The 21,182-nt window shown below is 43.6% G+C and overlaps 1 protein-coding gene across 8 annotated transcripts in view; it reads left to right on the forward strand.

Annotated features, from left to right (window-relative positions):
• The window catches only part of AGAP1 (ArfGAP with GTPase domain, ankyrin repeat and PH domain 1), a 327,230-nt gene that overhangs the window by 193,747 nt on the left and 112,301 nt on the right, over window positions 1-21,182 (forward strand). For all 8 annotated transcript variants that reach the window (XM_061459922.1, XM_061459932.1, XM_061459942.1 and 5 more), the window contains one exon: window positions 7,971-8,139. In XM_061459922.1, the coding sequence (XP_061315906.1) occupies window positions 7,971-8,139 (169 nt within the window). The remainder of the gene's footprint in view (window positions 1-7,970; window positions 8,140-21,182) is intronic.

Here is a 21,182-nt window from a genome sequence, read left to right on the forward strand (position 1 = left end):
TTCGGTCAATACATATTTGAACTGACAAAGAGATATGCATGTGTTGTTTTTCACACAAGATGTAGCTCTGCCTCCTGAAAGTGTAGTGATCAAAGCAAATCCTACAGAGCAAAAAAGAGGATACAGTTCGAGCGGTGATGAAGATAAATCTGTCTGAAGCGTGTGTAAAGTTACTGCATCCATTAATACCCCTAAAACATTGGTTGTGATAGAAAATATGAATTATAGGGACAGTTACAAAATACATGTATAGTAATTGCTTATTACAGCCGATGAGTTGATGCCATTTCTTTGCCACTCAACATGACTGGCCTTTTCATCAAAGCTGCGTTTAGAGCAGCATTCTCCTTTCTTACATTTCATCTAACATCCTGAAGATGTAACAGAGAGAAAATTAGGTTGGGAGGAAAACTGAAGAACGGATGGGGAAAATAGAAGCTAAAATGCATTTGCTGTCCTTAAGTGAGACCTATCATTTAGGATAGGTGTCAAGGCCAGTTATTTTCCACCCCCCTGGTTTTGTGGCTTTTCAAACTAGAAAGAGTCTTGCTTGAAAGTGCCATTGCACCTGCCCTGCCCAGTGTAAAATTAGGTTGTAGTTACTGATGGTCAGCAAACTACCCTGGGAATTACACCAAATACATAATGCCAGGCCCTGGGAAAGGAGAAGGAGACTGATCACTCACAGTAACTTCTCACAGTCACTTCCATGACTTCTTGCAGATACTCCCAGGTCACAAATGAGGCAAACAGGAAGCATTTTTTGTTTCCAAATCATTCATTTCAGAGGGCATGACAAGATGTATCATGTCATTAGCGTAGGATATTGTGCCAAATGCGGTACTGCTGTTGCAGCGCAAACTTGCAGCATGTAGTGGGGAGCAGCAACCATACATTTCAGTGTCACATCTGCCCTCTGTTCAGGCAGGAAAAGCAGGAAAAGGCAGGAAAACTTTCGGCTTCAGAATGAGTTGCAATTTAAATGGCAAAAGCCAAGCTATTAATTAATCACGGGGCTTTATAAAAGTAGAGCTTCCTGTCCAGCAGAGCTAAGTGCTGGGGATATAAGCGCTTCATAAATTACTCAGGATGGTAAAACTCTGATTTGTCTTTTACAGCAGTTCTTGTTACAAAGGCTGACTGAGAAGTGAAGTGCAGACAGGAGGATTTCCTTCGAATGTTATGAAAATGAGTGATCCATTTAAAACAAACACAAACATTTGGCGAAGCTGCTGTTGCGTTGAAAGTGTTGCCTTGACTTCTCCCCCCCCCTGCAACACCGCTCAAACTGATTCACACCACAGTAGAGATATAATCAATGTTTTTTTGTTACGGAAATGTAATGTTCTTGATTCCCAATGTGAATAAAAGAGAGTTGAGATGACCTTCTTTTTGTCAGGACAGAATGCTTTAGGGTAATCAGCGTTTTCCATTCCTCTGTTCTCCCCAGAAGCATTTCATTGCTTTTCTTAAGATTAACTATACATGATGAAGCTGAATGATATTATGCCCATATTTATATGCAGAGGATGGCTAATTTAACAGGCACATTTGATGACTACATTCCACTGTGGCTCATAACCCTATGGTAAGTTTGTTGCCGAGGTCCTTCCTTGGGAAGGTGGTGGTGGACAGGGCGGGAAGCGAGGAGTTGGAGACTTGAGTTTCTTCTTAGGTGTGCCTGTGGCCCCAACTGGAAACCAATCAAGGAGCGATTTATGTTCATTAAGGGCTTGTCAAAACTGAAAAATCTTCTAATCAACAGCAATCTAGCCGAGGCCCCTCAATGGCTGGGAGTGTCGCCTCTGCAGCATCGGCTATTTGCCTGTTACAACTCTAGGCTAGAAATCCACTGATGATTACATTAGGCTAAGCTGCGAAGTAAATGAACCATGTCTTATTTAGGTGCAACTAGCTTCAGTGTAGTCCTGCCCCGCAGGGCACTTTATAGTGTTTTATGGCTTTAAAATTAGTGTAGCTTCCCATTTGCTGCAGGGTGCTGCATGTTATGCCTTTGAACTCAATAAGCAAAGGGAAGGGGGCCTTTTGTTTTCTTCCCCCCCCCCCCCCCACACCCCCCTTTCTTCTTTCTGCACTTTACCAATTTTGTTTTGCATCTTTTCCAGACGGCATTTTGCAATAAAAATGTCTGACTGCCACAAAAGTCAAGGCTTCATCCATCCATTTCCCGGAGGATTGGGGCTTTGGTCCTTTGGTTGTTGGTTTAGGGCGAAGGGGATTGGGTTTTGTTGTTGCCGAAGGTGAACAATAGGTTTTGTGGGTCAGCTCAGGAAGTGGGAATTGTGTTTCAGAATCTAGGCCACCCACCGTTTTCAAATGTCATCCGGATGAGCAGCCATAAACTTTCTTTTCCATAATAATTTCGATTTCACCTCCAATCAGGACACACTATCACAGCCTCAGGGAGCTGACCCTTGGGAGTGTTTCGTCTGGTTGAACGGTGGGGAAAACCTTCTATGAGATGAAGTTTCAGAGGGACACATCTGAGAAGGATCCTGGCCTGAACCTGTTCCTAATGTTGGGAAAGCCAGGCTGCTTCTGAGAGATTATAGTGGCTTAAAATGAGAAAAAGTGTGATGTTCTTACTTGTGTACCATTATAGGCACTGGTCTCAGACAGCCTCTCTTTTGTGGTGTGTTGTACATTGGAAAAGGGTGGAAGAAACACATGGGGAGGCTGTCTAGGAGGGAGCAGGTATTTTTCAGAGCATTAGTATTATGACGCGTGCCAATCCTGAGATGAGTGGTTTTGATGCGAGCTTTGAGTCCGATTCACCTGGTGCCATGATGTAAAAAATACAACTTCAATCATAGAATGGTTTGGGTTTGAAAGGGCCTCAAGATCATGTGGTTCTAACCCCCTGCCATGGGCAGGGACACCTTCCACTAGATCAGGTTGTTCCATGCCCCCTCCCACCTGGCCTTGAGCAAAGCCAGGGATGGGACATTCACATCAGTGAAGTTTTTCCTTTATCCAGCTGAGCCCAGCCACAGAAGGCTGTCTTCTGCAGCTTGAGCCTTCTGTTTGTCCTTCTTCATGGGCTTGTTTTCCATTACCTTGAAAGTATTTTGCAGTTGTGCAAATCAAGAGGAGAACCCCTGCCTTAAGGACACAGGTTTGTACTCCTGCTTTGCATGCAGGCGGCAGTACAAACAAGCCATGGGGATTTAGTTCTCAAGGTACTGACTGATAAATTCTATATTCAGTAACTCAGCATTCGTACACAGTTTCTTGCTTAATACACTGCTAATGAAATGCTATGGGTTTGAAATGCAACCTAGGTATTAGGCATTTTGTGTGTGTGTGTGTGTGTGTGATGGAAATGACCATCATTTTTTGATAGAGACATTTGAAAATCCTTAAACTCCATGGTTTTGAGATCCACAGTGTCACATAGAATGCCAGACTGGTTTGGGTTGTAAGAGACCTTAAAGCTCATCTTTAACTGAAGGATCATGCTGGGGATGAAACATGCTGCAACATGCTCAGTGGTCCTCTAGTGAAGTCTTTGTTGAGGTAACTGGGGTAGGCTTGGATGATGTGAATTTGAATCCCAGTTTCATGGATGCAGCAACTAGCACTTTCTTCTGCCTTTCCCTCCATCTGATCCATGTGTCCTTCTACCCTGAATAAGGGGCTAAGCAGGCAGCAGCAGCACTGAGCTGTAGAAGAAGAGATGTTTTGCCTGTTGTCTTCAGTCTTGTCCAGGAGGAAGTAGGCAGTGAGCTGGCAGCATCACTTAGCTTGAGTTCAGCTTGTGGCCCTTGGTGGAGTGTCTTCTCTGTCTTTGAGGGCTATCAGTTATGATGGCAATCAAACATCGTGATGTATTGCGTCAAGTTTAATGATTGCTGGCATTTGAAATCAAAAAGCCCCCCCCCCCCCCCCCAAAATAGAATCACAGAATCATTTAGGTTGGAAAAGACTGTTAAGGTCGAGTCCAACCATTAATTTATCACTTCGAAGTCCACCACTAAACCATGTCCCTGTGTGCCATGCCTAAAATAGCAGTGTTCATCCTAAATGAATCCCTTTCCTTGGATTTTTATAGCATTGTTTCTTTTTGGTAGGTCTGTTTAGAAAACATGCTCATGCCCATTTGCTCAATTTGCATGTCTGAAAAGCTGCTCTTCAGTTAATTGGTTAAATGAATTTTGGCTATTGTAAGCAGAGAGCTGTATTAAGAGCAGAACAGAAGTCATTTTGCTCTACATTATTCTGTGTTGTGGCACATCATGTCTTTCTTACTCAATTCATTTTGTGCTGCTGTCAAGTACTATTTTGTGTCACCTTCAGTCAATGCAGCTTTTATGATTTTCACTGATATTTTATTCACAGTTTATTTAGTCTTCTAGATAATGGTCAATGGCCTTGAGTAGTCAAATTAACACTTCAGCAGCACGATATTTGAGCAAAGCTCTAATGGTAACCTCAGGATGAAAAGCAATGAGAATCAACATTGCAAGTGTATCTGTAGGGATTATTGATTGATTGATTCGTTCTGGCCCTAACTGGAAGAGGCAGCATCGCCCCACAGCTGACTAAGATTAAGTTGCCAGTTACTGATAGCTGCAGGCCATTACCTGTGTAGTATTTCACAAGCTGGGAGATGAGATGAAGACCTTTTATGGTCCTTCGCTTAAGAAACCACGGCATTCACAGGGTCTGCCATGCTCACCCTGCTGCGGGAAAACGCTGCGCTCTGCTCCGGCTCATACCAGCCGTTGTGAGAATTGGAGACAACGTTGATTTGATTCAAGCACTGCCCATTATTCCTGTAGGGATCTCTTTGGGACAACTGAGGCACTAATGGCTCGTCTCCCCCCCACGGAAGGTGAGAGCCATGTTAAGCTGTGCTGCTGTCAGCAAGCTGGGAGCTGGGGGGTCTCCCCACCACAACTCTCAATTGCTAGCAGGTTTCTCTCACTGCACCTCATTTGCATCTGGGACATCAATTAGCATGTTTGTTGAGGCTAATTGAATGAAACTCAATCATAGCTCTTAATTGCTTGACTATGTGAAAAGAAATCACATTAATGCAGCTAATTAAGTGTATGGCAATAGATGCAACATAATTAGGAGCGAAATGTAGAAAACAAGCACTGGCAAAGGCGCCGGCGCAGGAGTGCGGGGGACCAGGGCGCTGGCTTCTCCTGTTATCCACATGTTTGGGGAGGGTTCCTTTGCCTTTGCTGCTTGCTTTTCTCCTTTTTCATTTGGGGTTCCCCCCCCCGCATTGTTGAATGATGAACATGGACAAGTTAAGAAGAAAAATGCAAATGGATTTGCAATTACTACTTTTTCAAGCTGTTGAGGGGCAGAAGATGGCACTTCTGGGGTGGCCCACTGTTGAGTGGGCTCTAGGGACTTGTTAAGTGCTGTTTAAAAGTACTTGGCTTTGAATTACCCTCATGCCTTGTTAAAGGGCTTTTTTCCCCTTTTTTCTCGGATCAGCATTTTCTACAGCTAACATCTATGGGAGTTATATCTGTAACATTTGCATATCAAAATCAGGCTTGCTGTCTTCTCTTTAACACAGCATATTCCAGATGACAGCAAGACCCTCATCTGTTCTAATCTGATCAAACCCTCCGTTGCGCTTCTGAAGCGGCGACATTATTTTGTAGTCCCAACTTTTATTCCCCAAGTGCAGATCTGAGGGAGTGTGCGTGGGGATGGATGCTCCGGTGGCTGGAAACCCAAGGCTTGCCTCTCCTCCTTGGGGGACCGCAGAGATTATCACTATGCATCTTGCACACAATGAAAGAGGCTTTATTGTTTACATTTGATATATCCCTATAAATATTTAAGCTGACATTAATACCTATGTGGCATCTGTTGTGTTGGGGCACTTCTCATACAAGAACGGTATGGCTCCGGCACTTTTATTTCCTGCTTGCCAACATTCACTTACTCTCTCGAATGGTTTATAGCTCACCAAAGCCTGGTTTACTCTCAATTAAAAGGGCTTCAATAATGCTCTGTCACATCTCACAAGTTGGCAGGGAAGCAGGGAAATCATACGTGCTATTCAGCTGAAGAATTTGGAATAAACACCTCCTCAAACTGAACCGCTGGTGGTTTTACATTAAACAAAATGTGTCTATTAAAAAGAGTACACGCTGAGGTTCAGTCACTATCTGATTAAGGCTCATTTTAAAGCCCATAAGCAATAAATGCTTAATTATGTTCTGCTTATTGTATTTTAATTTGTGAAGAACTGACACTGAACAAGAAAGTTAATGCCAACTTGATAGTTTATGGATGGAGCAGTTTTGTTCATTTCTAACACCTAGCAAATGAATTGTTATTAATGGATTGCCTTTGTTGGCAGCAGAGCTCTCTATTGTCACCCCACAAAGTTTTCAGCCTCTCCCCCCCCCCCCCCCATTTTTTGCTGTTAATAATTCCCAAAGAAAGATGGTGTTGGCTTAGTTTGGGAGGTTTATCCCAGATTAATATTACCCATGAGGAAATAAGTGCTGGTCCAGCCGTAGGTTGTTGATGGGGTTTTTTTTTGGGGTGGAATATGTAATTTGTATTGTCAAAACTGACCAAAGATTGAAGGATTTTTATGAGGGAGCTGATTGCTCTCTTGTGACAGCAGTGAGTTAGACTTTGGGTGTGCTTTTAGTCCATCCGGGTATTTACTTGTAGAATTGATGCTCTGGTGATGTACAGACTTGTGTTTGGAACCAACCTAGTTAAGATCAGTAGTCTTTCCTGTAACGCCTATCATCTGGCTAAATCATGCCCTGGCCATGTCGACAACTGGGAGTTACATCTGTGCTGGTGAGTCTTTGCTCATGCAGCCACTCAGCATCACCCAGGCATCTACAAGCTGATCAAGCTCCATCTGAGAAAGAATTGGGCTTAAGCCCAGTTCTTTTCCCAGTCTGTAGTTCAAATTGCTGGTTTCCTCTTGGGGTATATAGACCGAGTTGTAGTTTTGTGCAGCGCTCTTTACCCCTTTCCACCTTGATTTTGCTATCCTGTGCTATCTGCCTGGGATGTCTTCTGCTAAAGAACAGTCTCCTTTGTTTCTTTCAGTGTTCTCATAGTTGTTCCAGTTTCAGTTATGTTTTCTGGAACACAAATAACAACAACCATGTGTACCAGGAGATGAAAACTTTGGTGTCTTGTGAATGGGCTTTAGCATTCACTGTCTCTACTGGAAATCTCTCTTCTGATGAATTGTCCTTTTCCTTCTGACAGAGACATCTATGTCCAGTTGCTTTTCTGTTTTCATCTGAAGCAGCTCATGGATAATTTAGGAAATGCCTTTGGAGCTGGAAAGCACAATCTCAAGGGCCTGTTTTTCCAGAAGCTTTTTGCAGAACTTTCCCATGGATTTCTCCAGTCAGATGGCTGCTGTCTTCCCACAGCTTCATCTGATTATTTCCTGTTTGTGGGCTTTCCAAACAAGAATTGGGAAAAGCCTTCTCCACTTCTAGTTTCCAGCTTTCAGTGTGCTTAATTGGATATAATTTGCATAAGTTTTGCCCTTCTATGATTTTGTGTGTGTGTGTAGGATAACTTTTGTGCCTGCTGACCAGTTTCAGCCAGGTTTGAGGAAGAAAGAGATAGGTGCATAAAATGCTGGCATAGAGGAGACACAAGTAAGCATGCTCATGGGGGACAGTCAGCCTTGTCTTCTCTTTGGGACCTTCTAGCTGGTGAACTCTGACATGTGGCTCAGAACTAGTCATGTTGTAAATTGCCTCTTATCCAACCTGTAGCTGGGGGGGTGGATTATAAAGCTTCAGGCTTCGTTAGGAGTATTTGCAGTGAGAAAGATTAAAGGGGTTATCAAGAAAACGGAAGGAAGGGGAAACACATGGTGGGTGCTGGCTGGCTGTCTTACAAAACCAAAACTCTTATGACCAGTTCTGTTGCTTCCAGAACAACCTGATTGATGTTGCTTGGGGTTTTCTTTTTCCTTGCACTAGGACTATATGCAGAACGTTCACGGGAAGGAGATTGACTTGCTGAGAACCACTGTGAAAGTCCCCGGGAAGAGGCCACCCCGAGCCACGTCAGCTTGTGCCCCCATTTCCAGTCCCAAAACAAACGGCCTGTCCAAGGACATGAGCAGTTTACACATCTCGCCCAATTCAGGTAAGAGAATATCATGCTAGGGAAGTAAAGGGAAAGGCTGCATTGCCAGAGCCTGGAGGCAATTGTCACATACCACTGTGATGGGGATCCTATGTGTTGTTAATTTACAACTCCAAATAACCACTGATGTGCAACACTAAGCCTCCACAAGAGATTCTAAGTAACCTGCAACGTCCATCTTTTTGTATTTGTTACCTTATACTTGCCAAAACCCTACATAACTTCATGTGAATTAACATATATGAAGAATAGATTTTACCTTACAACTGATCTAGTTAGGTCTAATACTCCGGTTAAAAAAAGAAATGTATCATTTGAAAGGGCTTTTTGTGGTGTCTCTTTCCACCTTGAGGAGGGTGGCTAATTCTGGGCTTTCCAACAGCAAGATGCTTCTGCAGAAAGCTATTTTAGTTCATTTATGGAAGTGGTTTATGACTCCTTGTGAGCTCTAAACAACACAGTTTATTGTTTGCTGAAGTACTTGTCATACAGCTAAAGTGGATTTAAAAGATTGCATTAAGGAATAACATTTGAGACCGTTTCTCTTGTAAAATGCACAGTTTCTATAAAACTCATAACGTATAATGTTGGTATGGAGGTTTTGTCAGCATGTTTGGGATGAAGTCCATAAAGTGCTGAGTGCCTTTTGCATTTATGGTTAACATAGGCACCTCCAGCATGTGCTGACATCCAAATATACTTCTGTCCCTGTGCAGTACACACTGCACACGTAGCATGAGCAACCACAGGAAGGATCACCATGCTATTAAAGAGTCTTCTCCTGTATATTCATAGTTATGCTTTAAGACAAGATGTAATTCCCTGCATTTTTGCAAAGCGCATTCCCCTGTGTTAGGGGAAGAGGAGAAGAATTTTCCTTCCAGCTGCGGATGCTGCTTATTGAGATGAATGGTTAAAAAACATTAGGAAACAAAGCCATGTGGCTTTGCAGTGGTGCCATTGAGCAGCCATCCCTGGTGAGGTCTGTGGCATGTTATACTAGTTTGGCCTGGGACCCGAAATGTCTGAAGCCTGAACATCAAGTTGTAACCTACCTCTCAAGAGGCACCGAGCTGGCATTGTCACTGGAGGAGCTCATAGCAGAGAATTCTTCATGGTTGGTTTGGAGTTTTCCCTTTTGCTCTTCAGTTTCCGTGACTGGGTGATGGGAATGTTTCTGGGTTTCAGCATATTTAGGGAAGAAAAATGCTGGACTGAGTCCGTAAACCAGTGGTAAGACGTTGCAATAAGAGATAATCATCTTTTAAAGCCTTTGAACAGAGGCAAAAATTACTTGTTTGCTCCAGAGAAGTATGTGTCTGGAAACACGTTTAGAGATACATACTAATATAAAGTTTATAGCATGGGATTTACATGTTTTGGCATGCTCTTAAATTGTCAGGTCAGATGGAAACAGCTTCTCTGTGACCTTGAATTGGGTATTGCACATTTCATAGAATCCCAGATGGGTTTGGGTTGGAAGGGACCTTATAGCTCATCCAGTCCCAACCCCTGCCACAGGCAGGGACACCTTCCACTAGAGCAGGTTGCTCCAAGCCCCGTCCAGCCTGGCCTTGAGCACTGCCAGGGATGGGGAGCCACAGCTCAGCTCTACATCAGTCTGTCTGTCACTCTCAATACTCTTGTGTTCAGGTAAGACTAAAGAGTTGCATTGCAGGGAGTGATTTTAAAATACCAGGAAAGTACTAGTCTGGTAAAGAAGACACTGTCAGCAGCTGTGCCTAGCTTGTTAGCCTCAGCTTTCATGTGATCAGGTATATTGACAGTCGATTTTATGCAGGGGGTCACAGCTTCTGTTGTGTAGGAGACCTGTAGGTACTCAGTGCCCAGATTCTGGAGTTCCAGGAGGTCTTGTGGGATCTCTGCAGTTATCTCTCATGCAACTAAAAACATTTGCACTCTATGCTGCTGTCCCAGAGCTTTTTCTCAATTGTTCTGTTAGTAAAATGTTGTCTTCATCTTGTGTAATGCATTAGAATTGATTGCCGTGCTGAAATTAGCACTGATTTTCCTTTGGGAGGTTTCTGTACATGGACTTGCTGTACAGAGGAAATTTGGACCAGACACAGAAAGAATCAGCACTTGCTCTTTTTATTTCTAGGCCTGCAAATATACTGCATTCTCACAGCTTCACATGTTGCCTCTTCCCAAAACATGATGTTTTCTGTTCTTCTGTGCTTCAGCCAACGCAGATTTGGGACCTCAAGTAGAATTTTACTTGCTGTGCTTATGAGTGAGAAGAGTATTTCATGTAATTGTCTGATGTAGTCAGGAACAGACTCATTTTCTTTGTGCTGCTACAGAACTGTGTGCAGGTTACTGAAAAGCAGCTAAGATACTAAACGAATGCCATTAAAACATCATGTCTCAGACTGCCCCTCAGAATAGAATTCATCGTATTTGCTTATACGTGGTGATAGCCCAGGCCCGCTGAAAGCGTTCTTCTGCTGAGATTTGCCACTAACTTGTGTTCCTAGAAATAGCTGAACTTGCTTTCACTCAAACATCAAAACCAAAAAGGCAGTTTTTATTGTTGAAACAGTCAAATAGTGCTTATCTCACATGATGTCTTCATTTGAAGCTATCAGTGGTCTGTTGCTAAACACTGTTGCTGCCCCTTAAGTATGGCTTTCAGTGCCAACGTTGCTAATAAGTATATGTATCTGTATTAGATGTCTGTTTGATGGCCTGTAACTGTCAAGTTTTAAATTCATTCTTTCACGAATGCTCAGCACAGTTTTCTCTTAGTGGAATTTCTTGCTTTTTGGGAAGATGACAACACATCAGCTGGTCTGATAGGGAGGAAAAGCCAAAGCCTCTTGCCTATCAACTGCTGGGTTGTAAAAGAACAAGGGGAGTGGCTTTAACCTGCCAGAGGGGAGACTGAGATGAGCTCTTAGGCAGAAGCTCTTCTGTGAGGGTGCTGAGGCGCTGACACAGGGTGCCCAGAGAAGCTGTGGCTGCCCCATCCCTGGCAGTGTTGAAGGCCAGGTTGGACACAGGGGCTTGGAGCAACCTGCTCTAGTGGAAGGTGTCCCTGCCTGTGGCAGGGGGCTGGAACTGAGTGAGCTTTAAGGTCCCTTCCAAACCAAAGCTGTCTAGGATTCTATGAAAATACATGCTATGGGGGTGCTCTCTCAGAGACTGGTACCCATACACATAGGAGGTAGCACACGGGCAGACTTGGGATAGTTTGGGTTATGTTTACTTTTGTGATGTCTTAAGGTTGTTGAATGACGCTTAAGAAACTTGAATTTCCGTTAAACTTACATGGCAGTGAATGATGCATCTCAGTTGGAAGTACTGCAGAACAGGGTAACTTGAGGACTTGCTTAATTCCAGCTGTCAGTTGGTAGCAGATGGCAGCAGTGTCCAAGGGCTGGCAGTCCTGGAAATCAGGCACTGGCCACGTCTCTGTGCCTTTTAGAAGCTGACTCGGCTCTTGATGACTTTGGAGCAGGAGAGGATCTAGGTTTCAGTTACTCCCAAGTTGGGCTGGGTTTGAGCTGGATGACCTGAAGGTGAACTTATTCCTGAAATCTCTCCCAGGAGTCATTTATTTCTTCTCCTCTACAAACAACCCAAAGCCTGAGCTGCAGCAAGAGCCACTGATGTAGAAAGTTCACATCTAAAAATAGCTTATGGTGTAGAGATAAATTGTTTCCTGATTAACACTTCATTTAAATAATTTGGTGCTATTAAATTTACTTACGATAGTGACTGTACAGTATGTGAATTATCCTCAAATGTGTTAGCTACATAGCCATCGTTAAGTATGCTAAAGGTTGTTATCTGCTAAGTGTATCTGACATTGCAGACATGTTATAAGCACGGCGTCTTCACATGTTTATAAATGTGAGGTTTCTATCTGTTATTAACTGTGATCATCTATCAAATCAGCATAGTGGTCATTAGGAATTTTACTTTACCCTGAAGTACTGGGAAGCAAATGAGTTGGAATTGACTCCTTTCCAGAGCTTTCTGCTAAAAACATAGGGAACTGGGTTTCCATTAATGTATCTTCTCACATTCTGGCATGGTGACTTTAGGTTCTGGTATCCGTCTAGTAATTCTGTTCTTGAACCACTGCATTACTCTTGTTTTACCTTTTAAGCCTGACTTACAGGCTGCAGCTCTACCGTAGTCAGTTGGGTAGCTGTTTCCCACATCTGAATTAATAGCTTCTGAGTTCATTACTGAGAGCCAGTACCCTCTGAAGTGTGGCATGCCATATGCAGGAGAAGCATGATGAAAAACCATGGTTAGGATCACTCCTCTGTTGTGATGTGTTGTGAATTCAAGTCTTGATGCCAAGTCTATTGAATTAGAATCATGGAATCACAGGTTTGGGTTGGAAAGGGCCTTAAGCTCATCCCGTTCCAACCCCCTGCCAGAGGCAGGGACACCTTCCACTAGAGCAGGGTGCTCCAAGCCCCTGTGTCCAGCCTGGCCTTGAACACTGCAGGGATGGGGCAGCCACAGCTTCTCTGGGCACCCTGTGTCAGTGCCTCAGCACCCTCACAGGGAAGAACTTCTGCTCTAACGTCTAGCCTAAATCTCCCCTGTTTAAGTTTCAGCCTACCGCCCCTTTGTCCTGTTGCTACAGCCCCTGATGAAGAGTCCCTCTCCAGCATCCTTGTAGCCCCCTTCAAATATTGGAAGGCTGCTATTACTGAATTCATCAGCATTTTCATAATAACCTTTTAATTGGAGGTGACTATGACGATTCAAATCCCTTTTGGGCTGTTGATGAGTAAAAAATGTATCAAGCCAAGAGCTTGCTGGAATAGGCAGTTGCTCCAGAGCCTGTAGATCTTGGGTTCCTTTGCAGATAAACACAGAACTGAATCCTGAATACTGGAATCTGCTGTGAACTCCTTGGAGATGACTGAAATTGTTGTGCTGGAGCACTGTCTGACTTGACTGTGCCAGAGGTTGGTAGTTGTTAGTTATTCGCTGCCGATGCAGTCTATGTGTACCTCCCTTGGCTTGTGTTACCATGAAACATTTCGTGTGCTTCAACTTTAGTGGGAGTTTTACGATGTTGCCACAGAGTACAAATGCAAGTTTGTGACTTACTTTTGCCATTAATCACCCAAGTCAATTTTCCATGTGGTTGGGTTTGCTGTTAGTTCAGTGATATACGGCTGCAGCGAAGGAAAGGAGAGGTTGTCAGTTTGCTTGTTTCAAAGGAAAAAAAGCCCAATTTTAAGTGCAGCGGAGAATTCCCTTTTATCTCACTAGAAGGGGATCCCTCAAGGTCGTCCTCTCCAGTACCTTTGGACTAGGATTTGCTCTTTCCAGAGCAAGAGAGAAATACTTCTGTCTTAGTAGCCTGTATTGCTTAATAGTGGGGGAAAGGGAGCAGAGCAAATATTAGTGTTGATGAAATATGTATTTGATAAAAGAATTGCATTTGTTGAATATTGAGGAGGGGAGAGGAAAGCGTTTGCTCTTTAAGGAAAGAAGGAAACAATGATCTGTCCTAGGATTCTTTCTTGATGGTGCCCATCTCTAGTGATGGTGATGTAGGTGAAGGGTAGAAATGATGGGATGAATGTAGATGCTGGACAAGATGCAGCCAGTGCTGCTCAGTCCCTGCCTGTTCTTCCCAGGTTGATTTTCATGCCTCCGTTACGCCATATCCTGAATAAAATCCCACATCTGTCTTGTCCACCCAATGCAGCCTCGCCGGTTTGTGCTGGTTCCCCCTTGTAGCACTGCTTGGTTGGATGTTCAGACCTTTGCGGAATTGCTCGCTCTTTCTCCCCCCAGTGATTTTAAAATATTAAAGCCATCAGGAGGCTCGAAGCTGATTTACCAAAAGGGGAAAAAAATTCACAAATGTGTTTTGAGTATTGAACTGCCGTTGACATCTAAAGTCCCAACCATGCTGTTTTCCTCCACACTCCAGCAATCAGGACATCCAGCAAACCCATAAAAAGCCAAACTAATAGCATGAATATTCAGTGACCTAGAATACTAATTATTGTCATGAATATTAATGCGATCGGACTTGCTTTTTCCTCTTCTCTTTCTCTCTGGCTCTTGCTTTTTTTTTCTCCCCACTCAGCCAGCTCTAAAGATGGACCATAATGAGAGCATTTAAGAGAGAGAGCGCTCTCCGGCGTGACAGGGACCGGGGTAATAAGGAGAGCTTGATTAACGTGGTGCACTTGGGGGAGAGATGAGAAGATTCACGTGGGCCTGTTGTGGGGGAGGCAATGAGGCACCGGCGGCTGTGTTGCTGCTCCCTCAGATTAATGAGGCCTAAGAGTGCATTAGGAACAGTGACAAAGGTTTGATCTAATGGGCTCAGTCATTTTTCCTTTGAGTGACAGACGCACAGAAGTAATTGGCTGTGCAGAATGGCAGCTCATTGGCAGTACTTAAGGATACATTATCCCCGTTGTGTGGCCCGCAGAGGCTGTTTATCAAAACTGCTCACACTGCAGACATGCATTCACTTAGCTGCTGTTCCAGTGGCAATAGCTATAGGAGGGAAAAAAAAAAAGTCATCTCCCATTTGTATCTATTGTCTCTTGTTCGGAAATAAAGTTTCTTTGTTCCATTTCCTGAAGCGTCTGGGGGTGTTTGAATACCAGCAGTCGTCCCTCCCCATCCCAAAGAGGCTCTGGATGCCACTCGCAGAGCTTGGACAGGTTTGTAGGCTGGTGGAAGGCTCCCAAAGTTCATTTGGTTCATCTTAATCAGCTTCTGTTGTAGATCCAGCACCACAAGTAAGTCTCTTCCTTCCCAGCCCCTCTCCAATTGCGTTGTTAATAACTTCCACAGCCAAGTCAAATAGATTAGGAAGCATTTTACATCTTTTGCCTCGGGCCCCTACTCATGCTTCGCTTTACGAGTGAGCAGCATAATACCTCGGGATGGTTTCATTTTGCACTGTTGTTTTTTTCTTGCCAAGTTAGATTCACAGTTGTGAACAGGATTCACAACCAATAACAGCAGTCCAAAGTAGAGCGTTTGCCAGTGTAAAATGGTCACCTCCATAGATGCAATCCCTTAACAAGCAGGTAACAACCAGTTCTTGGCCAGAAAGCAAAGCATACCTTATTTATTACTATTATTTTTTAAAACTGCTGAAAAATAATAGTAATATGCCTGCTGGGAAGGGAAAACACACTTTGATCCCAGTAGAATAAATAGTCTGGGATCTTGAGCGTAAGCCTGTGGTGAAGATCTTGGGTTTAACTTTCCTTTAGAAGAGATGTCTCCTCTGATGACTTAATTTTCCTCCACGCTTGCTGTGTTGGTTTGGCATGCTCTGAGAATAATAGCTTTTCTCGTTATAATCCCAGCACCATGTCCTTCACTGCCAGGATATTTCTTGGCATTGCCTTGCTTGTTCATTAGTATTGACCCTTCTCAGTTTGTACACTACTAATCAAGCCCTGTTCGCAGAGGCTACCCTGCCAGGCTGTGAGATGGAACGTCTTCCTCTATTAATAGCTGCTTATCCTCAGGAAATTGGTTCAGCAAATAAATGCTTCTGGAAAAAATAAAATCATCTTCAAAATCAGTAAAACCCACAAGGAAGTCGCCTGCTACAGCATTGAAAAAGCTTCTCAGTGTATTGAAGGAGAGTTTCAGTGCTGGAACCAGCGTGTTTTGGAATCACTGTTCCCCAAAACTGTTGTCTTACTCTTTTCTTGTTCTGTGTACAGGTAAGCTGAAGTTATTTTAGGTCCCTGATAGACCCAAGGCACGAGCAATGTGCTGTTCACACGCGGCAGTCAGATTGAAGCAGCAGACAGAATCAGTGTCATTCAGTCAGAATCCAGTCCATTCCCCCCACTGACAACCTGACTCAAGAACCTGGTTATAGAAGCTGGAGCTCTTTGGCTCTCTCTTAATGAAAATGTGGCCAGAAAGAGCTCTGATGCCTGTGCAGTACTTTCCAATGCGGACTTCCCTGACTCAGCTGGAGAGGCAAAATGCTGTAAGTAGTACTTTTCCCAGATTTTAGTGCAGAACCCGATCTCCAGAGGTGGCAAGGGAAGGGAAGGAGGATGCATCTGTAACACATGGATGCTGGGATGTGAAGCAGCAAGTGGATGGAACCCAGAAGAGCCATTCCCAGATTTTCCAGCTAAAGCAGGAGTTGTCCCAGCATGCATGCTTATAGGCAAAGCAGGAGGCAGAAAGTGGTGCAGCTTGGATGGTCACCCACTTTTAGGAAAGATTTGTCCAATGGAAAGATACCTGTACAACTCTAGGAACTGGTTCATCAGGGCAATGCGGAATTGCGGAAGGGGAAGGGAATGCTTTTCATCTTTTTGCAGCTGGCAGAGTGGCCTCTTTCGCTTTCCTTTTGCACCCTGATGCCTGAAGAAACTTCAGGGAGCAGCGTCAGGAGTGGGTTTTGAACAGGCAACCAACAGCCAATCTAATCTACTTGACAGTGCCTTTTACTGAATTAGAGGGCATTTCAAGAATAGGCAGTATTCCTGCAACATAAATTGACCCAACATGATTTGAAACAATTAACCCTCTGATATCAAGAGTCAGGATTTCCTGACCCACAACTCTAATGTATTTTTCATTAGTTCTAACAGCTGGTGAGCGCAGCCCTCTGGCCTTAAGAGGTTAATTTCTTTTCTTTTTTGGAAGAGAAACTCATTGTGAACATGAAGAGGGTAACACAAATAAACCACGGCCATGGTGAAAGCATCGGCTCTAGTTCATCTGCTTCAGTCTTTCTGTGCTTCTGTGCAGCCACTCTCTGCAGGTCTCACATGCTGCTGCTGCATAGAAAAATACAGTTCTGCTTCACGACCCCTGCAATCTCTGCTCGTCTCATAAATCCAAGAGTATATTAGTTGCACTCTGAATACAACTTCTTGTAACTAAGTGATTTGTTTGGGAGAAATCACGAATGTGTGACCACCTCCATGCAGCGATGTCATTTGTATCTGGCCTCTTAGGGTATAGTTGCGAATGATACGCATTGTGCATTTGTAACTAGTGGGTGGTGTCCTTGGTGAAGGCTCAGTTTAAAGTGGTGGGTGTGTTAAAATAACCTGTGCTGCCCAGTGAGGATTCACTGTGCTCTTTCTGTTAAAGCTAAAAGATGGCAAAAGAGGAATAGCTAAGATGTTGTCATCATCCTGTTCTGTTACAGGAGAAAGAGGCAAAAACCTTGAATGGTTTCTTATATAGTTGGGCAGGTTACTGCATATGTAGAATCAAGGAATGGTTTGGGTTGAAGGGACCTTAAAGCTCCTCCAGTTCCAACCCCTGCCACAGGCAGGGACACCTTCCACTAGAGCAGGTTGCTCCAAGCCCCTGTGTCCAACCTGGCCTTGAACACTGCCAGTGATGAGGCAGCCACAGCTTCTCTGGGCACCCTGTGCCAGCACCTCAGCACCCCCACAGGGAAGAGCTTCTAGCCTAAATCTCCCCTAAGTTTCAATCCATCACCCCTTGTCCTGTCGCTACAGTCCCTGATGCAGAGTCCCTCTCCAGCATCCTTGTAGCCCCCTTCAGACACTGGCAGCTGCTCTGAGGTCTCTGTGCAGATGTAAGATAACCATTTATGTAAGATAACATTCTGTTAAACTTTATTGTATATTTTATTCACATTTTTATAGAACACTGAGTCTTCATCTTTTGGGTTTTACTGACTAGATGTGCACTTAGCATCCTGTATGGTCCTGGTTTTGTTTAAATCTTATTTTCCTCCTATTTCTAAGTGTTATAATCTGGTGCTGTCAGAAAGTCCCTCTGTGCATAGGAAACGGAGACATGTTCTACCCCTAGTGTGTGTGTTTCTGTCAGCCTCTTTCTTTATATGTACACACAGGAATGCACTACTCTGCAGATCTTCTGCTGAGCCTCTTGTCTTTATTTGTTCCTTGCTGTTCGTGGCTATTTACCCTGAATAGATGGACATACACTTTGGATTCTGTGTAAGTGCTCTCACTTTTCGTAGAGGCTCTTCTGCTGAGCTTTAACCCAAGCTGGAAATTGCCTTGAATCTTAATTTGGATGGGTTTTGTAGAGCTTAATTGTTTGAACGTTTTGTAAGCGCGATCGTAACAGGGTATTTTATAATATCAGAAAAGATAGTTTTAATAAAGCTGTCTAGAGCTAGAAAGAGGAACTCTCCCTTTGATGCTCCTTTGGTAGATAAAAACATTTTTGTTCAATAGGAGACCAGCATCTTTTTTTTCGCTCATTTGAGACGAGTTCTGGCAACATACTGATATTCATTCAAATATAAATGCCATATTCACTTTGAAATGCAAATTGTTTAAAGAAAAATAGCATATGGTAGAGGTAAGTACCTTTTCAAATCAGCTCCCACACTTTAGGGATGCGAGTACAGCTGAAATTATTCTTTGGAAAGAATCTGGAGCCTTTGACACATTGAAGCTTGAACTAATCAAGGCTTCCCAGTAAGCATATACACATATCCATATCAAGGAAACAGTGCTGAGAATACATGGATTAGCATAGTAATTTAACTGCCCCCTGCTAATCAACTTAAACAACCAGCTGATGCATATATGCTGTATTTGAAGAAGCACTCTTTCACAGCTCCTGAATCGGCCAGGTAGCTGACCATGGATTTCGTGTTAATGTCAATGTATGTATCTTCTCTGTCTACAGATAGGTAGATACAAAGGGGGCTGACAAGAAACCTTGAGAGGGGCTTTGGACAAGGGCCTCTAGGGACAGGCCAAGGGGAATGGCTTTAACCTGCCAGAACAGGGGAGATTGAGATGAGCTCTTAGACACCTGCTCATGGCAGGGTTTGGAACTGGATGAGCTTTAAGCTCCCTTCCAACCCAAACCAGTCTGGGATTCTGTGATATATACGTATGTGTGTGTATGCATGTACAAGCGGGGGAGACAGCAGAGGCAGAATGCATCAAGGAAGGCCATTGCTTCTAAAGCGTGATGTAAAGGCTTCATGTGCCCAACCCAGTGTACAGGGTTCACTTCTCAATGAGTATTGCTGGCATCCTCTTTTTAACTGTCTTTCACTTTTCTTCTGAAAGACTGAGATGCTTTCTATTGAGGCATTATCCTTGAGCAGAAATGCTTTGTTGAGGTGTCTGGGTTGGGGTTTGCCTGTTACAGACCGGAAAATCCATAGGACTGTTTCGTAGAAGCACTGTGCAGCGTACAAAGTGTGCAAGAGCAGTAGCTGACTTCCAGTAGTCCTTGTTTTGGTGTGATGCCATTAGTGCCTACTGGGGTGGTGGAATCCATGTCCTGGCATGCTGCAGTTAAACTGAGAAGTGGAAAATTGAGCTATAAATTGGGAAATAATGATTCTGAAATAAGGTTGTAAGTAACAACTTTGTGCTAGAGCTGAACACATTCAGAAAGGGAGGGGAAAGGGCACACTTTGTTTCTATAGTCCAGTCCTTTTGATATCTACCCATGGATTCTGGCTTGCATGGCCTGATGTACCATGAAAACCTTACAGCACGTGAAGAAAGTCGAATTTAACCTTGAATAAGTATTAATGCAAGGGGTGCAGGCAGCAGGTCTATCACGCTATGGCAGTACCTTTCAGAAACATTAAATGGAAGAATAATTCTTATTAGGTTTGCAGAATAAGTCACGTACTCAACAGTTTGATGCAGTAACATGGGGGATGGAGTTTCAGAAGGTGGTATTAAGGTGAAAATGGGTGCAGACATGATGATGTAGAAGTCTTGATATTCTCTTTTCTAAGGTTTTGCTTTTGCATCATGGTTGGAATCACAGAATCACAGAACCCCAAGGGTTGGAAGGGACCTCAAAAGATCATCTAGTCCAACCCCCCTGCAAGAGCAGGGTAACCTAGAGTACATCACACAGGAACTTGTCCAGGCGGGCCTTGAATATCTCCAACGTAGGAGACTCCACAACCCCCCCTGGGCAACCTGTTCCAGTGCTCTGTCACTCTCGCAGTAAAGAAATTTTTCCTGATGTTCACATGGAACCTCCTATGCTCCAGTTTACACCCATTGCCCCTTGTCCTGTCACTGGAAGTGACTTAAAACTTATGTTCAAATGTGAACTGGTCAGAAGATGTCAACATATTATTGCTGAGAGAGAGCAACTCCCAGCACAGGGTAACATGGATGGGTCATCCAGTAATTGTTTCCAGGAATTCATTACATGTGGCTTCCCATTTTTCTAGGTGCCATGTGAAAGATAGCTACAGGCTAAAAGTGCACTTTTGTGACATTGCTCTTGAGTTTGGCAAGGTGGATGCTTGTGAAGAAAACAAGTTGTTTCCAAAGCTATTTACCAGTAATAACCTAAAGATGCTTGTGAAGAAAACAAGTTGTTTCCAAAGCTATTTACTAGTAATAACCTAAAGATGCCTAAAAAGGTCGTACAGCAAAACCAAAGAGATTTGACTGTCTTGGTAGTTCTCTGCTGGCTTTTTTCTAATTTCCCAACCATCTTTTTTAAGTGGGAGACACTGTGTACAGCGTTTCAGATGCCCAGCTTGTGGTTTGTGTCAAGTACAGTGTTACCACACATTGTGACATCCACTGTTGACTCTTAGTCCTTCACAGCAGTGCTGCTGCTCAACCAATTGTTCCCCATCCTCCGCTGCTCCACCAGGTTGTCCTGCCCTAGGAGCAAATCTTAGGGCATCTCTTTATTGGTCCACATGGTGTTGATGTTGGCCTAAATCTCAAGTTTCTAGAGTCCACTTGGTCTGAAGTTCAGTCACTGATGTCAGCCTCTCCCTTTCATGTGGTGTATCATCAAAATCATTTATTAATAGATTGTGAAAACAACAGGAAAAGGTTATTCCAAAGTGAGCATCAGTAGCATTACACAAGTTCATTTGGAAGGAGATATTTCTTCTAAGAAATCTTAAAATCTGTGTACTGTTAGCTAGTATTTCCATTTTCTGTTGTGACTTGAGGACACTGAGCTATAACCTGATCCTCTGCTTTGTACCTGCATTTCTGTAGGCCTGCTTTCTTTGTTGAACATTTCTTTGGAAGGTGCTAAAATACCAGCACTAGCAACTTGCTCTCAGT

The sequence above is a fragment of the Pezoporus flaviventris genome, unplaced genomic scaffold (assembly GCF_033815535.1).
Source record: "Pezoporus flaviventris isolate CSIRO_AGI_PZ_B2104156 unplaced genomic scaffold, CSIRO_AGI_Pfla_v1 ptg000001l, whole genome shotgun sequence".
NCBI classification, from domain to species: Eukaryota; Metazoa; Chordata; class Aves; order Psittaciformes; family Psittacidae; genus Pezoporus; species Pezoporus flaviventris.